Source organism: Schistocerca serialis, chromosome 6, assembly GCF_023864345.2.
Source record: "Schistocerca serialis cubense isolate TAMUIC-IGC-003099 chromosome 6, iqSchSeri2.2, whole genome shotgun sequence".
Taxonomy (NCBI): domain Eukaryota; kingdom Metazoa; phylum Arthropoda; class Insecta; order Orthoptera; family Acrididae; genus Schistocerca; species Schistocerca serialis.
The window spans coordinates 26,031,678-26,050,159 of NC_064643.1; the positions used below are offsets into that span (position 1 = coordinate 26,031,678).

The following is an 18,482-nucleotide window of genomic DNA, read 5'->3' on the forward strand; positions in this document are numbered from 1 at the left end:
GAAAGAAACCCTAATAGATGACACAGTGGGTCATCCCCTCTTCCACTCACTTTGTAATGAAGCAGGGTTGCCCACTGATATCCTGTTTTGGTTTTACACTGCTTTAGTAACTTAGTTAAGCAATGAACTTGTATTTTTTTTCATTTTCACTACTCAGATTCCGACTACAGATTCTGTGACGTTCAGCCTCATCGTACAGAATTCAGAAATAGTTTAAATAAAATTCCCCTTGTAAAATCTATTATTTCAGTACATTCTAATGTCCATTCTGAAAGTAATGAGCTAATTAGTTTTATTGGAAATGCATCATATTAACAGTTATGAACAATGACATATATTGTGCAATACATATTAAATAAAATTTGAGTGAGCTAATAGATCGAATTCAGCTAGAAGACTGCATCCAAAAGAAAGCCTAAATTTTACTGATTCCAGCAAAGTGTTTAAATTAACCTAAAGTCTATTAATTAAATAGATATTAAGACTTGAAATCTGCAGCCTGTATGACTTTAAGTGCCAATTGGGACCAAACTACTGTATAATTCCGAGATCTGTTTTGATACTTTTGCTACCTATATTTTCTTCGTAAAATGACTCCAGTCTCAACTTTGTAAGTGCATTAATTAAGAATTAAGTAAATTTGAATATGTAAAAATTATTGTTCAAGACGTGCCATGGTTATAAGTCGGGAATTCCCACGGCGGATGCATAAGTTAGTTCCCTGTATTTAAATTGATACAGCTCACTCATGTTATTTAAGTAATAAAACCCTATAGTTAACTTCAAAACCAATTAGAAAGGATCATTTTAACCCTGGGAAATTATAAAGTATGATATATTAACTTGACGATTAAGTGTAAGAGGCCTGGTCACATGAATATTGTGTTTGCGAGTGATAACAAATAAATCGCACTGTGGTTGACATAAATGTTCAACAGTGAATACGATCTTGACTTTTGATTTTGGAAAACTTAACCTAGGATCCTGGCTTCTTAATTTCAGTGTGATTTAGGTGGGACAGACGCAGCTACCGGGAAGACAATATTGAATAAGCAAAGCAAGGTAGGTCGAGAACACTGCGCACTATCTACTGGGTGAGGAAATGTTTCAAAACCGGTTCATCCAGTTGTGACATGAACTTTAAGTGGCACTAATACACGATACATGTCCCGGCGCGCTCCAACTTCACTGCGGTTTGCTGAGTGTGGATGTAGATGGTGTTCTTACACTCATTTTCACATTAACGAGAATGCAGCTGTATAAATTCGTAGAGAATATTAATAGCAATACTAGTATTGAGAAGGTTGGTTTCAGTGTATGAAATATGACAATAGTAAAGGAATAGTTACACCCCATAATGAGATGTAATCTATGGAAAATACTGATGTACTAACAAATACACTGCAATTTGTTCTCCCTGCAGCTCCTGAAGTACATATTTGAGAAGTGTCCGAAGATAGAGAAGCTGATAATCGCCAACAACTTACTGGCCGACCGACAGTACGCGGAGTTGGTGTCACGCCTGGAACACTTGCAGAGCCTGGAAGTGTTCGAGAATCGGAGAGGTGCGGGGCCCGTGCTGCTGCGCTTCCTGGCAGACACCTGCTCGAAGTTGCGGGAGATAAACCTCAGCTGTGACTACCACCCACTGGAGGACGTCGAGTACTTCGTGAAGGCCAAGAGGGACACACTCACTTCTGCCACCGTGCGCTGGACCATGGCGGGGAAGAGGTGAGCCTGTCGGCATCTTTCTCCGCGTTCTGGTACGTCACCTAAATTCACACAGACGTAAAATACTCCACGAGCCAGTGTACGGTGCGTGGCGGAGGATACCTTTTACCACCTCTAGTCACTATCTTTCCTGCTACACTTGTAAATGGAGCAAGCTGAAAAGTGGCTATCTGTTCTTCTCTGTACCAGTGCCGATTTCTCTTACCTTACCTTTGTGGTCATTATGTGATACGTATGTCGCTTGCTGTAGAATCATTCTGCAGTCTGTCACAAATGCCAGTTATCTAAATATTCTCAATAGTGCTTCACAAAAATGATATTTTCTTCCCTACAGGCATTCGGATTTCAGTTCTCAGAGTATTTCTGCAATACGCGTTGATCAAACCTGTAACAGATTTCAAATCTGAAATAATTGCATGTATTCCTTTAATCCAATCTGGTACGGATTCCAAACACTTGAGCAGCATTCAAAACACAAGTATTCTATTTGCAGACTTCTTTATAGCTAAGCTACATTTCCATAAAATTCTCCCAAAAAACTAAAGTCAACCACTTGCCTTCTCTTTACACACTCATTCCATTTCCTATCACTTTGCTACATTATGCCTAGATGTTCTGTCAGGTCACACACCACTAATACTGTATTCAGACATCACAGAATTGTTTTTCGTAGTCATTTTTATTAACTTACATTTCCCCACATTTAGAGCAAGCTGCCATCCATCTCATAAAATAGAAACTCTGTCTAAGACGTCCTGAATCTTCCTACAATCACTCAAAGATGACACTTTCCATAAACTACAGCATCAGAAAATTTTCAGTGTCAATGAACTTATTGTATGAAACTTCCTGGCAGATTAAAACTGTGTGCCAGACAGAGACACGAACTCGGGCAAGTGCTCTACCGTCTGAGCTACCCGAGCACGACTCATGAGCCATCCTCACAGCCTCAGTTCTGCCATTACCTCATCTCCTACCTTCCAGACTTCACAGAAACTCTTCTGTGAACCGTGCAGAACTTATTGTATAGTGTACGGGGCCTGAAGATGGCAACACGAACACAAATTGCCGAAACTGGTTGCTTTCAAAATAAAATAAAATATCTTAAAGTGTACAGCTGTCGGTAAGGTTTATTGACATTGAAAAGTACATACTAGCCGATGTCCCCTAATTGCAACGGACCGACTGAGATTGTCAGAAAATTGTTGCTGTTCACCCTATCTGTCTGGTAATTTGTGTATATAGATGTACAGAGGACAAGAGTGGTCCTAGCACACTTCCCTGAGGAAATCCTGATGGTTACTTTCTCTGTGAGGAACATTCACTGTCCTCATTGATGAGGATTTAAATTGGAAAAAACAAATTTTGGAATTCCTGAAACAACTTAGTTCACCCACATTTGCGCTTAGAAACATTGAAAATCCCACGGAAAGACAAAACAGTAAGCTGACATTTTGTATCTTTTAATTCTATAACGTCATATGAAATAATTTTCTGGGATAACTCATCTTTAAAAAATAAAGTCTTCATAACTCAAAAAGGGCTGTAAGAATAATATGTGTTGCTCACCTGTGATCAACTTGTAGACATCTGTTTAAGGAGTTCTGACTACTGCTTCCCAGTGTATTTATCCCCTCATGAAGTTTGTTGTAAATAATCCACTACAGTTCGAAAGGAGCAATGATGTACAAAATTACAATAGGAGAAGGAGAAATGACATTCATCACTCCACATTAAGGTTGTCTTTTGCACAAAAAGGCGTGCACAGTGCTGCAACTAACATTTTTGATCACTTACACAAGGACATAAAATGTCTGACAGGCAGCCAAGTAAAATTTGAAAAGAAATTAAAAAACTTTCTACTTGACAACTCCTGTTCTGTACAAGAATTTCCATTATTGTAACATGTAAAATGTTGTGGGTAAGAGTTACTAACTCACATCTGTATATTTAATACATAATAAAAAAAACTTATAAATGTTCAGCATATAGCCATATTTACAAATTAATTTGCAGTGCGAACATCAAATAAGACTCGTTTGACGATTACGATTTATCATGCAAAAATGATCCGTGGAACACGAAATGAACTAACTAACTTTTCTATTACGTAAACACTCTTAGAGATGCTTACTTATCTGAGAACCTATTCTACGAGCTCGAACCTTCATTAATGGTCTGCTGTTTGGCACCGTGTCGAATGCTTCCTGCAGATCTAGGAATTTGCAGTTTGCCTGTTGCCCTCGATTTACAGTTTGCAGGACATCGTGTGAGAAGAGGACGAGCCGAGTTTCACCGGAATGGTGATATCTAGATCCCTATCGATTTTTGGATACGAGCTTTTCTCTCTCGAGAAGATTTGTTGTAATGGAAACTCAGGGTAGGAATATCGACAATGTAGGAAAAGACAGATTGCTACTTACCGTAAAGAAGACATATTAAGTTACAGACGAGCACAATTTAAAGACATTTATATAAAGCTTTCAGCCACAGCCATCATCAGTAAAAGAGAGACACGTGCCATTCGTACGTACAAGAAAGCATACCTCACGCAGACACGACCACCGACTTCAGTTTCTCGGGCCGGAATGCGACTGCGATGTGGGATACGAGCGACAATCTGGAGGGGCAAGGAAGTGGAAGGGGCGGTAGTGTACGAGTGCAGAGAGAGACGAACGCTGCCTAGCGGAGTGAGTGGGGACTCGAATGCTGACGAGTGCGGCGTTAGGAGGTCGTGGGACAGGTAGGTAGGGAAAACAAGGAGCAAACGAGGAGAGGAGCGAGGAAACGTGGGCAGGTGTAATGGCAGAGAATAGCAAACAAGGAGGGTGGGAGATGGGAATGGAGAGGAGATAACAGAATGTAGGGGAGTGGAAACTGTCGGATACAGAGTGCAGGAACAGTATGTTACTGTAGGTTGAGTTTGGGATAGTTACAGGAGCACAGTTCGGAAAGGCTGGTAGTGAATGGAAGGACCCAGATGCCCCAGGTAATGATGCAGGCGTCGAAATCGAGCAAATTATGTTCAGCTGCACGCCGTGCCCCAGGGCGGTCCACTTCGCTCTCGGCCACAGTTTGGCAGTGGCCGTTCCTCCCGGTGGACAGCTGGCTGGTAGTCGTACTGATATGAAAAGCTGTGGAGTGGTTGCAACAGAGCTGGTAAATGGCGTGGCTGCTTTCACAGAAGGCCTGGCCCCTGATAGGGTGACAGCACTGGAATAGGGAGTGTTGGGTGACTGACTGAGCCAATTTTTCACCTCCGTCTTCCTCAGAGATATCTCGTCAATGTGCTAACACGAGGATCAGTAGTGTGTCACACAATTATGAGGCTAAGTAAGCAACATCGTTAAACTTCAGAATCACCACTCTACCATTCCAGCATACCCCCATACTAAGGTATTTGGAATAAAACTGGTTGGACTGCATTGATTTGTACTATTTTTAGGTCGGGTCCTGCCTTCTATTGCACGATTCCTTCCACGTCGACTTACGAGGGTTGCCCAGAAAGTAATGCACCACATTTTTTTTTCTTCAACAACTCTTTATTGAATGTAATGAGAATTACACACACAAAATAATGGTGTTTCATCTGTTGCTGTTGTTGTGGTCTTCAGTCCTGAGACTGGTTTGATGCAGCTCTCCATGCTACTCTATCCTGTGCGAGCTTCTTCATCTCCCAGTACCTACTGCAGCCTACATCCTTCTGAATCTGCTTAGTGTATTCATCTCTTGGTCTCCCTCTACGATTTTTACCCTCCACGCTTCCCTCCAATACTAAGTTGGTGATCCCTTGATGCCTCAGAACATGTCCTACCAACCGATCCCTTCTTCTGGTCAAGTTGTGCCACAAATTTCGCTTCTCCCCAATCCTATTCAATACCTCCTCATCAGTTATGTGATCTACCCATCCAATCTTCAGCATTCTTCTGTAGCACCACATTTCGAAAGCTTCTATTCTCTTCTTGTCCAAACTAGTTATCGTCCATGTTTCACTTCTATACATGGCTACACTCCATACGAATACTTTCAGAAACGACTTCCTGACACTTAAATCTATACTCGATGTTAACAAATTTCTCTTCTTGAGAAATGCTTTCCTTACCATTGCCAGTCTACATTTTATATCCCCTGTACTTCGACCATCATCAGTTATTTTGCTCCCCAAATACCAGAACTCCTTTACTACTTTAAGTGTCTCAGTTCCTAATCTAATTCCCTCAGCATCACACAACTTAATTCAACTACATTCCATTATCCTCGTTTTACTTTTGTTGATGTTCATCTTATATCCTCCTTTCAAGACACTGTCCATTCCGTTCAACTGCTCTTCCAAGTCCTTTGCTGTCTCTCACAGAATTACAATGTCATCGGCGAACCTCAAACGTTTTATTTCTTCTCCATGGATTTTAATTCCTACTCCGAATTTTTCTTTTGTTTCCTTCACTGCTTGCTCAATATACAGATTGAATAACATCAGGGAGAGGCTACAACCCTGTCTCACTCCCTTCCCAACCACTGCTTCCCTTTCATGCCCCTCAACTCTTATAACTGCCATTTGGTTTCTATACAAATTGTAAATAGCCTTTCACTCCCTATATTTTACCCCTGCCACCTTCAGAATTTGAAAGAGAGTATTCCAGTCAACATTGTCAAAAGCTTTCTGTAAGTCTACAAATGCTAGAAACGTAGGTTTGCCTTTCCTTAATCTACACACCCTATTTTTCTATGTAATCTCCATCCTGTTCTACAGCCTTCCTCCGGCACGAGACGAGGGCGTGTGTGCCCTGTCGGTACCGATCCTTGTTCTGGGGCCAGAGCCAGTGCTTCACTGTCTGAATCGTCTCCTCATTGCCCTCAAAATGTCTTCCACGAATTGCATCCTTTAATGGCCCAAACAAGTGGAAGTGCGAGGGGGCTAGGTCAGGTGCGAGAGCTGTCAACGGTCTCCCCGACCGCTGAAAATCGTGGAGCTCTGCCGAACTGCCTTCGTGTCACTTCACCCTCAGTGCCCAACAACTGACTGTACTTCTGTCAACAGCAGGTGCTCCTTAAACTCTGGACAAGCGTTTTTGAGTATTCCCCACAATTTCTTTTCCTGCAGCGAGTCATTCGATGATGGCACATCACTCGTAACGTCTGTCACCTACAGACACCATTCTGAAACTGTCCCGAAGCTACGCTATCCGTCGGAAGTGACAAACTTGGCACACTCTCTCGGGAGACTTCAAATAATACGTATGTAATGTTTTGCATTTGTAGCATTGTTTCTGGCTGAAAAAATAAAATGCTTTGCATTATTTTCTGGGCAACCCTTGTATTAATGAGAGCATGTAGTTGTCTCAGAGATGAGGCAACAGAGCTTACCTCATCAGCTGTGTCATATCTACTAAGAAAGGTAAAGCTGTGCCAATAGACATTTTTGCTGGATCTGAGCTTTGCAGGTTTGTGTAGTCTGTACTTGAAGCAGCCCATTAGTTAGCTGGCTGGCACATACATTCCAGTGTCGACTACAAGCTCGACGAGAGGTGCTTGATAAGTTATGGATGGTGTTGCATAAAGTGTGAAACCTTTTATCTCTTCTATATCTGTCCCTCTCCTCTCTGTGGCAGTGTGGAAGCTAATTTCATCTCTGCAATCTAGCCATTGTCCAGACTCGAAATCAATGTAAGGCGGTCTTGCAGTAGTTTGCGCACGCACACACAACTGTTTTGAATTTAAATTCTCAGTTCAGAGGCAGTCAGAATCCAGATAGTGCCCAGCACTTTTAGCATCACTAACGTACATCTACATCTAATCAAGATTTCACTAATCACTGTGAGGTGCTTGGCAGAGGGTACCTCCCACTGTACCTGTTATTAGGGTTTCTTCCTGTTCCACTCTTGTACAGAGTGCAGGAAGAATGATTGTTAATGCCTCTGTGCATGCTGTAATTATTCTGATCTTGCAACTTCCTGGCAGGTTAAAATGGTGTGCCAGACCGAGACTCAAACTCGGGACCTTTGCCTTTTGCAGGCAAGTGCTCTACCAACTGAGCTACCCAAGCACGACTCACGCCCCATCCTCACAGCTTTACTTCTGCCAGTACCTCATCTCCTACCTTCCAAACTTTACAGAAGCTCTCCTGCGAACCATGCAGAACTAGCACTCCTGAAAGAAAGGATATTACGGAGACATGGCTTAGCCACAGCCTGGGGGATGTTTCCAGAATGAGATTTTCACTCTGCAGCGGAGAGCTACTGTAAAGTTTGGAAGGTGGGAGACGAGGTATTGGCAGAAGTAAAGCTGTGAGGACAGGGCGTGAGTCGTGCTTGGGTAGCTCAGTTGGTAGAGCATTTGCCTGCGAAAGGCAAAGGTCCCGAGTTCGAGTCTCGGTCCAGCACACCATTGTAATCTGCCAGGAAGTCTCATATCAGCACACACTCCATGCTAGTTCTGCATGGTTTGCAGGAGAGCTTCTGTAAAGTTTGGAAGGTAGGAGACAAGGTACTGGCAGAAGTAAAGCTGTGAGGACGGGGCGTGAGTCGTGCTTGGGTAGCTCAGTTGGTAGAGCATTTGCCCGCAAAAGGCAAAGGTCCCGAGTTTGAGTCTCGGTCCGGCACACCGTTTTAATCTGCCAGGAAGCTTCATATCAGCGCACACTCCGCTGTACAGTGAAAATCTTCCTGTGTGAGTGATATGTAAGGCATTGTAGTATATTCTTAGAGTCAGCATTTAAAGCCAGTTCTTAGAACTTCAGTAGACTTTCCTGGTATGGTTTATGTCTCACTTCAAGAGCCTGCCAGTTCACTTCTTTCAACATCTCTGTGACAGTCTCTTGCTACGGCTCAAACAAACCTGTGACCATTCATTCTGCCCTTCTCCGTATACGTTCAGCATCTCGTGTTAATCCTACGTAGTACAGGTCCCACACACTTGAGCGATATTCTAGAATAGGTTGCACAAATGATTTGTAAGCAATCTCCTTTATAGACTGATTGCACTTCCCCAGTAATCTACCAATAAACTGAACTCTACTGCCTGCTTTCTTTACTCATTACTGAGCCTATGTGATCATTCAATTTCATATCCCTATAAAGTGTTACACCCAGGTATTTGTATGATTTGGCCGATTCCAACAGTGACTCATTGATATTTTCGTCATAGGATACTACATTTTTTCTGTTTTTCGAAGTCCACTATTTTACATTTCTGAACATTTAGAGCAAGTTGCCAATCTTTGTACCACTTTGAAATTTTGTCAAGAGCTTACTGATTATTTATGCAGCTTCTTTCAGATAGTATTTCATTATAGATAACTGCATCACTTGCAAAAAGTCTGAGATTACAGTTAATATTGTCTTCAAGGTCATTAATATACAACATGAACAGAAGTGTCTGGACACACTTCTGTGGGGCACACCCTGAGTTACTGCAACACCTGACAGTGACTCTCCATCAAGATAGCACACTGTGTCCTCCCTCCCGAGAATTCCTCAGCCTGCTCACAACTTTCACTTCACAGCCCATACAATGATCCTTTCAGTAATAAGGATAGCTACGGTACTGAGTCAGACGCTTTTCGGAAATTGAGAAATGTTGCATCTCCGTGACTGCCTCGATCTGTGGCTTTTAAGATTTCCTGTGAGAAAAGTATGAGTTGGGATCCACACGATCAATGATTTCAAAATCCATGCTGGTTGGGATGGAGGAGGTCATTCTGTTCAACATACAGCATTACATTTGTACTCAGAATATATTCTAAGATTCTACAGCAGATGGATGCTAAATATATTGGATGGTAGTTTTGTAGATCACTTCTGCCATCCTTCTTGTGGAAGTGTGTGTCCTGTGCTTTCTCCCAACTAAGGGCACAGGTTTTTGTTTGAGTGATCTGCGATAGATTATTGTAAATTAGCCACAGGTCTGATATGGAATTTGATGGAGATTCCGTCAGGCCCTGTAGATTTGTTCAGTTCTAGTGATTTCAGTTATTTTTCAACACCACTGACACTGAAATCTATATTGCTTATCTTTGCAGTGGTACAAGAATTAAATTGAGTCAGCACCCGTAGATTTTCCTTTGTAAAAGAACATTTGAAAATCAAGTTAAGCATTTCTGCTTTTGCTTTGCTACTCTCAGTCTCAGTCCCTGTCGTGCCCACGAGTGTCTGGAGACATACCAGCAACAGCCTTTACTCGCGATCTGAATTTCTTTTGGTTTCTCGACAGGCCTTCGATAAATTTCTGTGACGGTAGTCATTGCTCTCTTGGCAGCCAAATTTGTAGCGCCTCTCTGTCCGTAGCCCAATGTTTAAAGAAAATGAACTGCTCTACTAGGTACATATCTGTCAAATTTATGGGCAATTATTTTTTTAAACCTAAGCCACAGTTTGTCTGCAGTATTCTCACTAGAGCTCAATGTTTTGAGTTCCTTACTGAGATATGGCACTACATCATCTCTATCTAGTTTACTGAATTTGTGAATGTTTCTACTCATTTTGGTGCTTTTTGTATTTTGCTAATCATTGTTACTACAGCTGCCTCAGTCACTGATACCGGCCTATGTGTAAATCCTCAAAGAGCTCAGGTTTATTTATTATTGTTATATCCAATATATTTCTATCGTGACTGGTCTTCCAGACAGTATGAAGTAGGTGGTTTAATAATGTTTTGCAGGGTACCCTGCCATGCCCACCACTTATAAAACTGTATTCTTCTCATCTACTATGAGAAATACACTACATCCATTTACATTAGCCTACTCTTTCAATACGCATTTAAAGTTTTCACAAAAATCTCACTGCCATCAGTTTCCGGTTTTAACCGGATTTCTGCACCTAGCATTATGTGAGTCACTCTCATCTGAATCCTGCTGCAATTAATCAGTAGGATTTTAAGACTCTCACCTGTACGAGGCATTTCTTTGAATCTTATACGGACACTTCTGCGTCCCCTACATCTGTCATTGTCTGGAGTGAATATTGGGTTACCTAATCTAAAAAGCCCTTGGGTGCACTCAATACACATTCAGCTACCTGGGTAGCAGCCTCTGATATGTAGTGCATTTCTTACCCATTTAGGGGGACCGTACAGTTCTCGATGTTATCTTGCTATTCCAGAAAGTTTCAGAACCTTTGAAGCCTGTCATTCGACCCTTCCACTCCATTCAGAACTGTGGTGCCACAGTAAGTTCTGGGGTCAGTGCTGTAAACCGTGACCTTTGAACAAGGATGGTCTCCTCAGTCTTTCCTGCCATCTGCTTGGGATAATTTGAGTATGACCTCGGAGCCAAGATGACAGGCATCATTTGTTCCAACACCCACCACAACCGGTTCTCGGTTGTACCTCATTTTGTCAACGGCTGCCAGACTAGCCTCTTCGGTATGCTGAATGAGACCCCCCAGGCAGGTGAATCTTATCTTCCTTTACATCCCTAGCTGACATTTCCCTAACAGGTACCATTATTTGCCATACATTTGAACTACAAATTAGTGATAGACTGTACACTTTCACATTTCCCTTCTCTTGACCTGAGACAGAACAGGTTTCCGACAGTGAAAGTGAGTCTCACTGGCTGAGTGTAGTTTCAGGGGAAGTCAGCATTTTGAACTTGTCTGTTATTGAGATGGGTCTAACACACGGAGTTCTTCCTGGTTCCTTTCTCCCCTGGAAATGTTGCCTAGCCCTTCCACTGACACGTCACCCACAGCCGAGTGGATGAATAGTCTTCTGTAGAGGAGACAGGAGAGGATAGTGCTGGAGGTAACTTTGTTACCTCTGGTACAAAACTCTGGGGAGCTCTCCCAACACACATATTCAAAGCAGTTTCCAATTGTTTGACAATAGTTAGGCAATTTCCATCTATCTCATCCCATGTTTGAGAACAGCCTTCACAGTGAGGCTCCGTTGTGGCGGGTGCAATGTTTTACTAAACAGCAACAAATAACTTTAAAATAAGTCTGCTGATTCTCTTTTAATTTCTGGATTTGTTAAGCTAAAAGTATTACTAATTACCTTTAAGTGCTGAAGCAATAAGCATACAAAACAGTATTTCCATAAAGCAACCTGGGACAAAAATTACTAATTTCATGAAACTTACTTTCAGAGTTATAGTCGTTAAAATTTACGAGAAATGTGGACAGTGGAAATGTCGAGACATTACTGGCTGTCACCTTTGATCCAAGAAGTCACGAATATAGCATACTTAGCCATATTACCTCTGTCCACCACATTGACAAACTCAGTAAATTAACAAAACAAAAACAAATACAAAATTTGATTATAGTAATTTAAAGAATAACATGAAAGTAACAGGAAACACGTAGGAATTAGGGGATTTTGGGTAGTGATAAACAAAACAAATGACTTTCTGTGTTAACTCACATACCCAAGCAAAATAATACACAGGAATCAATAACATCTACATTGCATGAAGGCCACAAAAACCCACACAATTTGGTATTGTCATTTTTTATTAACCTGTTTAGGTAAACCGAGCTTTATAATACCAATTAATGAGTAAATCTGTAAGAAAATGTATCAAAAAAGTCTAACCAAAAATCCAAACCTCACTACAAATTCTCGTATTGGAAACTTCAATTGACCACATAGCTAGAAAGAAGTCCACGATACTAAGGAAGCAAAACTTGCTACAAAAATTGGCACTGAAACCTCCACTTGACCTATATAACTAGAATTCTGTCCTCAGTACCAAGAAAGCAAAACATGCTGCAAAAACTGTTACTGAAAACATCACTTGATGTACATGCATAACTGACACATTGCCAACCTATGAGCATCAGACACACAGCATTCACTGGCCCTGACACTCATATATTTAGGTATACAACTGAATCACATTCTGCTATATCAAATAAATCCACGACATTCTTCTTAAAACGCAAAAAATTAAAAATATACTTACCAAGCAAAATCCCCCTTCACACGCGCACGTGCACACACACACACACACACACACACACACACACACACACACACACGAACTTCATTAGCAGGGAAAGATGTGTGTGTGTGTGTGTGTGTGTGTGTGTGTGTGTGTGTGAGTGTGTGTGAGAGAGAGAGAGAGAGAGAGAGAGAGAGAGAGAGAGTGTGTGGGGCAGTGTGATAAAACTTAAGAATATATCTGAATCCAATTAAAAGAGATTGTCATATATCAAAATCAGATTTTAGGCACTGACATGTAGGTAAGAAGTACATCGAACAATGAAAAATCCAGGAAGCTGAAGAGACTGTGGACACGTGCGTGCGTGCATATGTGTGTGTGTGTGTGTGTGTCTGTCTATTTTTACAAAGGCCTTATTTTGTGACAGTCTTTTTGTTGTGCCTATCTGCAACTCAGCATCTCTGCTATATTGTAAGAAGTACGTCATTTTATATAAATCACCAAAATTGCTAAGCAGTGCACTGAAAAGTATCTTTTAAGAGAAATAGATCAAATATGGGAACCAGTGAGACAAAAGCGTATGATAAATGTAATCATGGTGAGTAACTGAAAATACAGGGCGGTATAATGAAATATAGGTGTGCAGAATGCCGACATATGAAATTTAATGCTGTGTAATATTTAAGCTGTTCTTTTAGGCTCCTGCGAAATCACGACCTTGGAAAATGGAGCATTCCAAAACAAAACAAAAACCACGCTACGTTTTTGAGATTATTATTTAAACTCCCACATTCAGATGTGACTTAGACTTTGGGCTACACTACAGATCAGTCTGCCGCGGCAGCCAGTTTTCTTCCATTCACATTTGATGGCTTCCCCAACTGACAATTAATTAAACATTCCACATTAACATAAACTTCAGGCTATGCTACATATGTGTTTGTCATCACAGTGAGTTTTCTTTGATTCACATTTGTTGGCTTCACCATCTTGCAACCAAACTGTGACATTCCAAAGTAGCCTAGGCTTATAGCTACACTACAGATCCTTGTGTACTGTGATCATTTTCTTCCATTCACATTCATTGACTTCACCAGTGCCCAACCACACTAACATTTCAACTTTACATTGATCATTCCATAATACTTTGCTCAAGAATGTGTTTATTTTAGGAATGTCTTTTAATTTTGTTTCTCCCTGCCCAAAAATCTATAATTCTCAAGCGTCATGTTAGTTTCATGTTCTGAAGTGAAATAAAATGGTCTCCGGTTGTCGGTAGTAACCGAGTCCTTGTTTATAGTTCTGTCTGTCATTCTGATGCTTCACGCGATCACCTTTGTCTCATTTGAGCCCGACGCTTGCCTTCTCGTAGCTCTCTCGACGCTGTGGAAATGCTGCACAGTGCCACTACTTCTGGCCGTGTGACTTCGACTCCTCCTGCAGAAGGTCGAGGTTGTAATACCTCTTTATATTCGATGAATTATTCTGATACAATTCTACCCTTGAATGATGTTTACTAACTTTCTATCTTCATACTTCCAGAATCCATGCGCAAAGTAGTTTCATACAATAGCTATGCCATGAGCACATAATTAATCTTTGTAGTGCTCTCTCTGGTGGTTGTCAGAAAAAGCTTCCGAGATGGTCTTCGTGCCGATTAGCCTGAGCTTTGTTTGAAGAATTGTAATCTGAATATTGAAATTTATGACAAAAGATAACTGATACGAAATTGTACGATTAAAAGGGATATATATATATATATATATATTGCTCCTTTATACAAAAGGTGTGTATTTGACATTTGAGAATTAATGATATCCATCAATATATTGCGTAGTTGTTAATCAGAAGGGACCTTCCGAAAGACTGGATACGAACCTGCATTTAATAATCCAAGAGCTCCATTACTTCTTCAGAAGGTTAAACTTCATCAAAGCCAAATATCCACATAATCTGCGGTTTCCCGACTGATTATACAACGCTCCCAAAATTACGAGGCATTTTATTTGTACAGATTAGCAGACTGCCACAAAGCACGAGCCTGCAGAGAAGAAGAATCATCGCCTGATTTCATTCTAACAAGTAAAATTTCTGAATCATTTGAGTGACTGAGATATGATTGTGTTTCCTATTATGAATGACTGATTGCTTGAACGAATTGAGAACTACATAACTACATAATTACATAGATAGGAGGAAAAATTACTCAGTCTGTAAGAGAGTGCAGATGTACGTCAACTATTTACAGAAAGATGTAAACAGTGTATCGTTAAATCTTCTGTATTATATGTTCACTACTTCTCTGTGTACAACTTCAGTGACACTCTAGGTGAACAGATCTCAGGAAGTCTCAACATACATAAGTCTTGCTTTGATATTAGCCAATGACTGAGTGACAGTTCTAACAACTTTCATCATTTGATTTCTCTGTTGACTTTCTTGCACACTTCTTTTCACTCCTCGTCCTTCAAGCCACCACTGAGCTGCGACATCCCAAAGAAAAAGTGCTCTGCCACGGCAGGTGGAGTGTTTTATTCACCGTCGTGCCTTGCTGATGTCTGGAGCTGACATTATTTACAGTTCATCTGCACAGACGTAAAATTAGGGCACACACAGTGTAAGGTTGTCCACTTAATAAATACCTAAAATATGTTTTCCACTCTAATACAGCCGGTATTGGAAATTTTGGTATTTCTGTACATCCCGTATAATAAAAATTTTTAAAAAGCTTAAAGTGTGTCACTTGCTGACAGATGTGTGGTTCCCGTGCTGAAAGAGGCCGCCAGCTCTCTCGAGAAACTGCAGCTGCGCCTCTTTGACGTGGCACCCAAGGAGGAGGCCGCGACGTTTGCAGATCTCGGAGAGCTGCACAACCTGTGTGAACTGCACTGCAACCAGCTCTGCCCGCACCGGCCTCGCCTCATCTCTCTCGCCTTCCAGTAAGTCATTCCTCACTATTTATAGGTACAAGGCTGAGTCGATATAAATCGGATTTTATTTTTAAAAAATTCATTTATTGAAAAAAAGGCAGTTACAATTTATTTTTCCACATAATTCCCTGCTTTAGAAGTACATTTTTCCCAGGGAGAAGGAAGGTTTCTTTATTGCAGCATTATAGAATGCAGCTGGTCACGTCAGAAGCCAACTGCGCACGGATTCCTCCACACCCCCGTCATCTTCAAATTGGTGCTCTCCTAGAGCTTTTTTCAAGCTGTCTAAATAAATTGAAATCACATTGTGATAGGTGCGGACTTTAAGGAGGACGACTAAGTTAAGTCCAGTGCATTTTCTGCAATTTGGAGCTGCAGTATCGGGTCCAGCACTGTCACAGAGGACGACGATCTGTCAAAGCGGTCGACCTCGTCTTTTGAGGCGATACGCAGCCCTCACCTTCTTCGGCAGCTCACAGTAGCGTGCAGCACCGATTGTGCATTGCTCGTGTAAAAATGCAGTGAGCAAAATGGCTTACCGGTAAAAATGAAAAATGGTGGAAAGAACCACGCCAGCTGACAGCTGAGCCCTGTCTTTCCCTGGGGCTTCCTCCCCCTTCCTCCAACACTCCTTACTGGCCCGTCTGGATGTGCGAGTGCAGTGGTGGACCGACACACAGGTCACAGCTGACGATCCGACTCAAAAGTGCATCACTTTATTTCTCAAACCTTGCTGTAAGACTTTGACAGACCTCCGAATGTGTCAGCTTCTGATTTTTGATCAAAAGGCGAGGTACCCATGTGGAACAAACTTTCCGGAGCTGTAGGTAATTTGTGACGATCACTCGAAAGCTCCCGTAACTTATTTCTGATACTCTCACCTATCGGTCGCCTTCGAGAATGTATCGAACTGCACAAATGTCTCAGTTTGTAATACTGGTCCGAGGATGATGATCGTATTGCTGATTTTCCTCAAAATCTTTATGCCAGCAAACACACGCATCCTTGACAGTATTTGATCACCGAACTGTGCAATCAGTCTCTGGAAGATTTCTATCACTCTAACTCTTTCACGAGCAAGAATTTTTGTAATAATTATGCATCGCGCAGTGGAGAGGTAGACCTGTCACTCAGATATCTTGCGCATTACGGACGGAGCTGTCGGAGGTATGCGATAGCCGGCTCTCCCTGCTCCTCACGGAACCACCCGACAATACTAGCAGCACAGGTCCGGTCCTACCAACTGTTGGTGCTCAGGAACAAAAATCCCATTTGTATTTGATTCACCCTCGTACCAACTCTGTTAAGTGTCAGGATGGTTTGAAGAAGACTGTAAAAAGAAAATGACAGAGGGAAATGAGGCAAGAAAGAAAATGATAAACAGGGCAACAAAATCTAATACGGAAGATTTCACAAAGGAAAGGGAGGAAGTAAACAGAATCAACAGAAGAAAGAAATGAAAATCAGAGAAGACACGAAGTATGGAGCTAGAATAAAAATGTAACGGCGAAGAAGTAAGAAAATTCTATGAAAGGGTTCGTGAACTAAATAAAGGCTTTTATTCGTGTACTGTATTCTGCAGTGCTAAAGGAGGAAATTTTATAGGAGGAGAAGAACAGATTCTAGAATGGTCGGCTGAATATTTTAGTAAACTGCTGATCAGAGATATACGGAAACCTCTTTATAACTTTCCCTCAGATAATGTTTCCCCCGTGTTCTGTCTTTCTTTTCCAGTCCCGACGAAAAGCCCGTTTGCCCACTGCTAAAGTTTCCTCTTTAGTATGTTTACTCTGTACAACACTTTCCTCCATGTAACATTCATATTTTTGGAACCCTAACCAATTATTTCTCTCCTCATAGCATTTAAGCCTTTGGTGGAGGTGCTTCATTTCCCGTCCTGTGTACTTGCACAAGCTCTGAAAGGGCACACTGGGCGTGAGCCACACGTCAGCGTCAGTGCCCGCGTGATGTGAGATGTGACACACATTGTGCTTGTCGTTTGTCTCGTCGGCACTGTTTTTTTTGTTTTTCGTGTGAGCAAATGGTGAACAGCCGTACGGTGTGTTTAACACTCCACCTCAATTACACTATACACCTGAGGTGCACTGCAGGCATACGTGTTTGGAACTGCAGATTGGTTCACGTCAACCAATTACACAGTACACACAGGGTATCCCTGGCACGAATCTGCGTGTTTACACTAGATGGAATAAAATGTGAAAATGGAAGGAGAATTAGTGATTTTTCGTAACATAATTCATTTGAATTAAAAATTTCTGACAGGTGTGACCTTGAGGTTCCTATTTTTTAAAGTAATTGTTGTTCTGTTACGTAGCTAGCACAAAATTATTTTATTACTGTTCTGAATTATGACCCAACTGTTTTGTATTATAATGGTTGTTTGCTCAAGGACACTTTATCTAAATTTATAACAATAATGGAAATTCCAGGATGGAGCAATACGTAAAATAAGGGAAAGGCAATTACCTACGGTCTAACAGATTGGTATGTGGAACATAGAAACACTTAAAAGCAACAACATTCATCCTAGCTTTTGAGCATTTACTCTTCTTCCAGCAGTAGTACACACAACCACACAGGCCATAAATTTACACACGGTAGACGTAGCCGTTTTTCGAATATTTCCCTGGCAGTGCCTGTAACCATTAGGATGAGGGCAGGATGATGATGTCAATGACTGTGATGAAAAAAACAAACGTTTTTGGGTTCACCCTGGATGGGAAGAAGGAATCTGGGGCCTGAAGATCCATTTATACAAAGGTGGCTGAAGGATTTGAAACATTCAAAACATTCAGAAGATTTATGATGACCCCTCGGGTACAACAATAGCACAACTTTCTCATTTGGAGCAAGAAATGGTTCTAATACAGCCCAGAGGAAATAGGAAGCAAACATGTTTGCTTGATTACTTCAAAGAA

At 41.4% G+C, this 18,482-nt stretch overlaps 1 protein-coding gene and 1 non-coding gene across 2 annotated transcripts in view; both read left to right on the forward strand.

Annotated features, from left to right (window-relative positions):
• Window positions 1–18,482, forward strand: part of LOC126484215 (uncharacterized) — an 83,959-nt gene that overhangs the window by 24,671 nt on the left and 40,806 nt on the right. Inside the window, exons 2-3 of the mRNA XM_050107629.1 lie at window positions 1,424–1,731; window positions 15,367–15,552. Coding sequence (XP_049963586.1) covers window positions 1,424–1,731; window positions 15,367–15,552 — 494 coding nt within the window. The remainder of the gene's footprint in view (window positions 1–1,423; window positions 1,732–15,366; window positions 15,553–18,482) is intronic.
• On the forward strand, window positions 8,037–8,111 carry Trnar-gcg (transfer RNA arginine (anticodon GCG)). The gene has a single exon. It is a non-coding gene; the product is annotated as a tRNA-Arg (tRNA).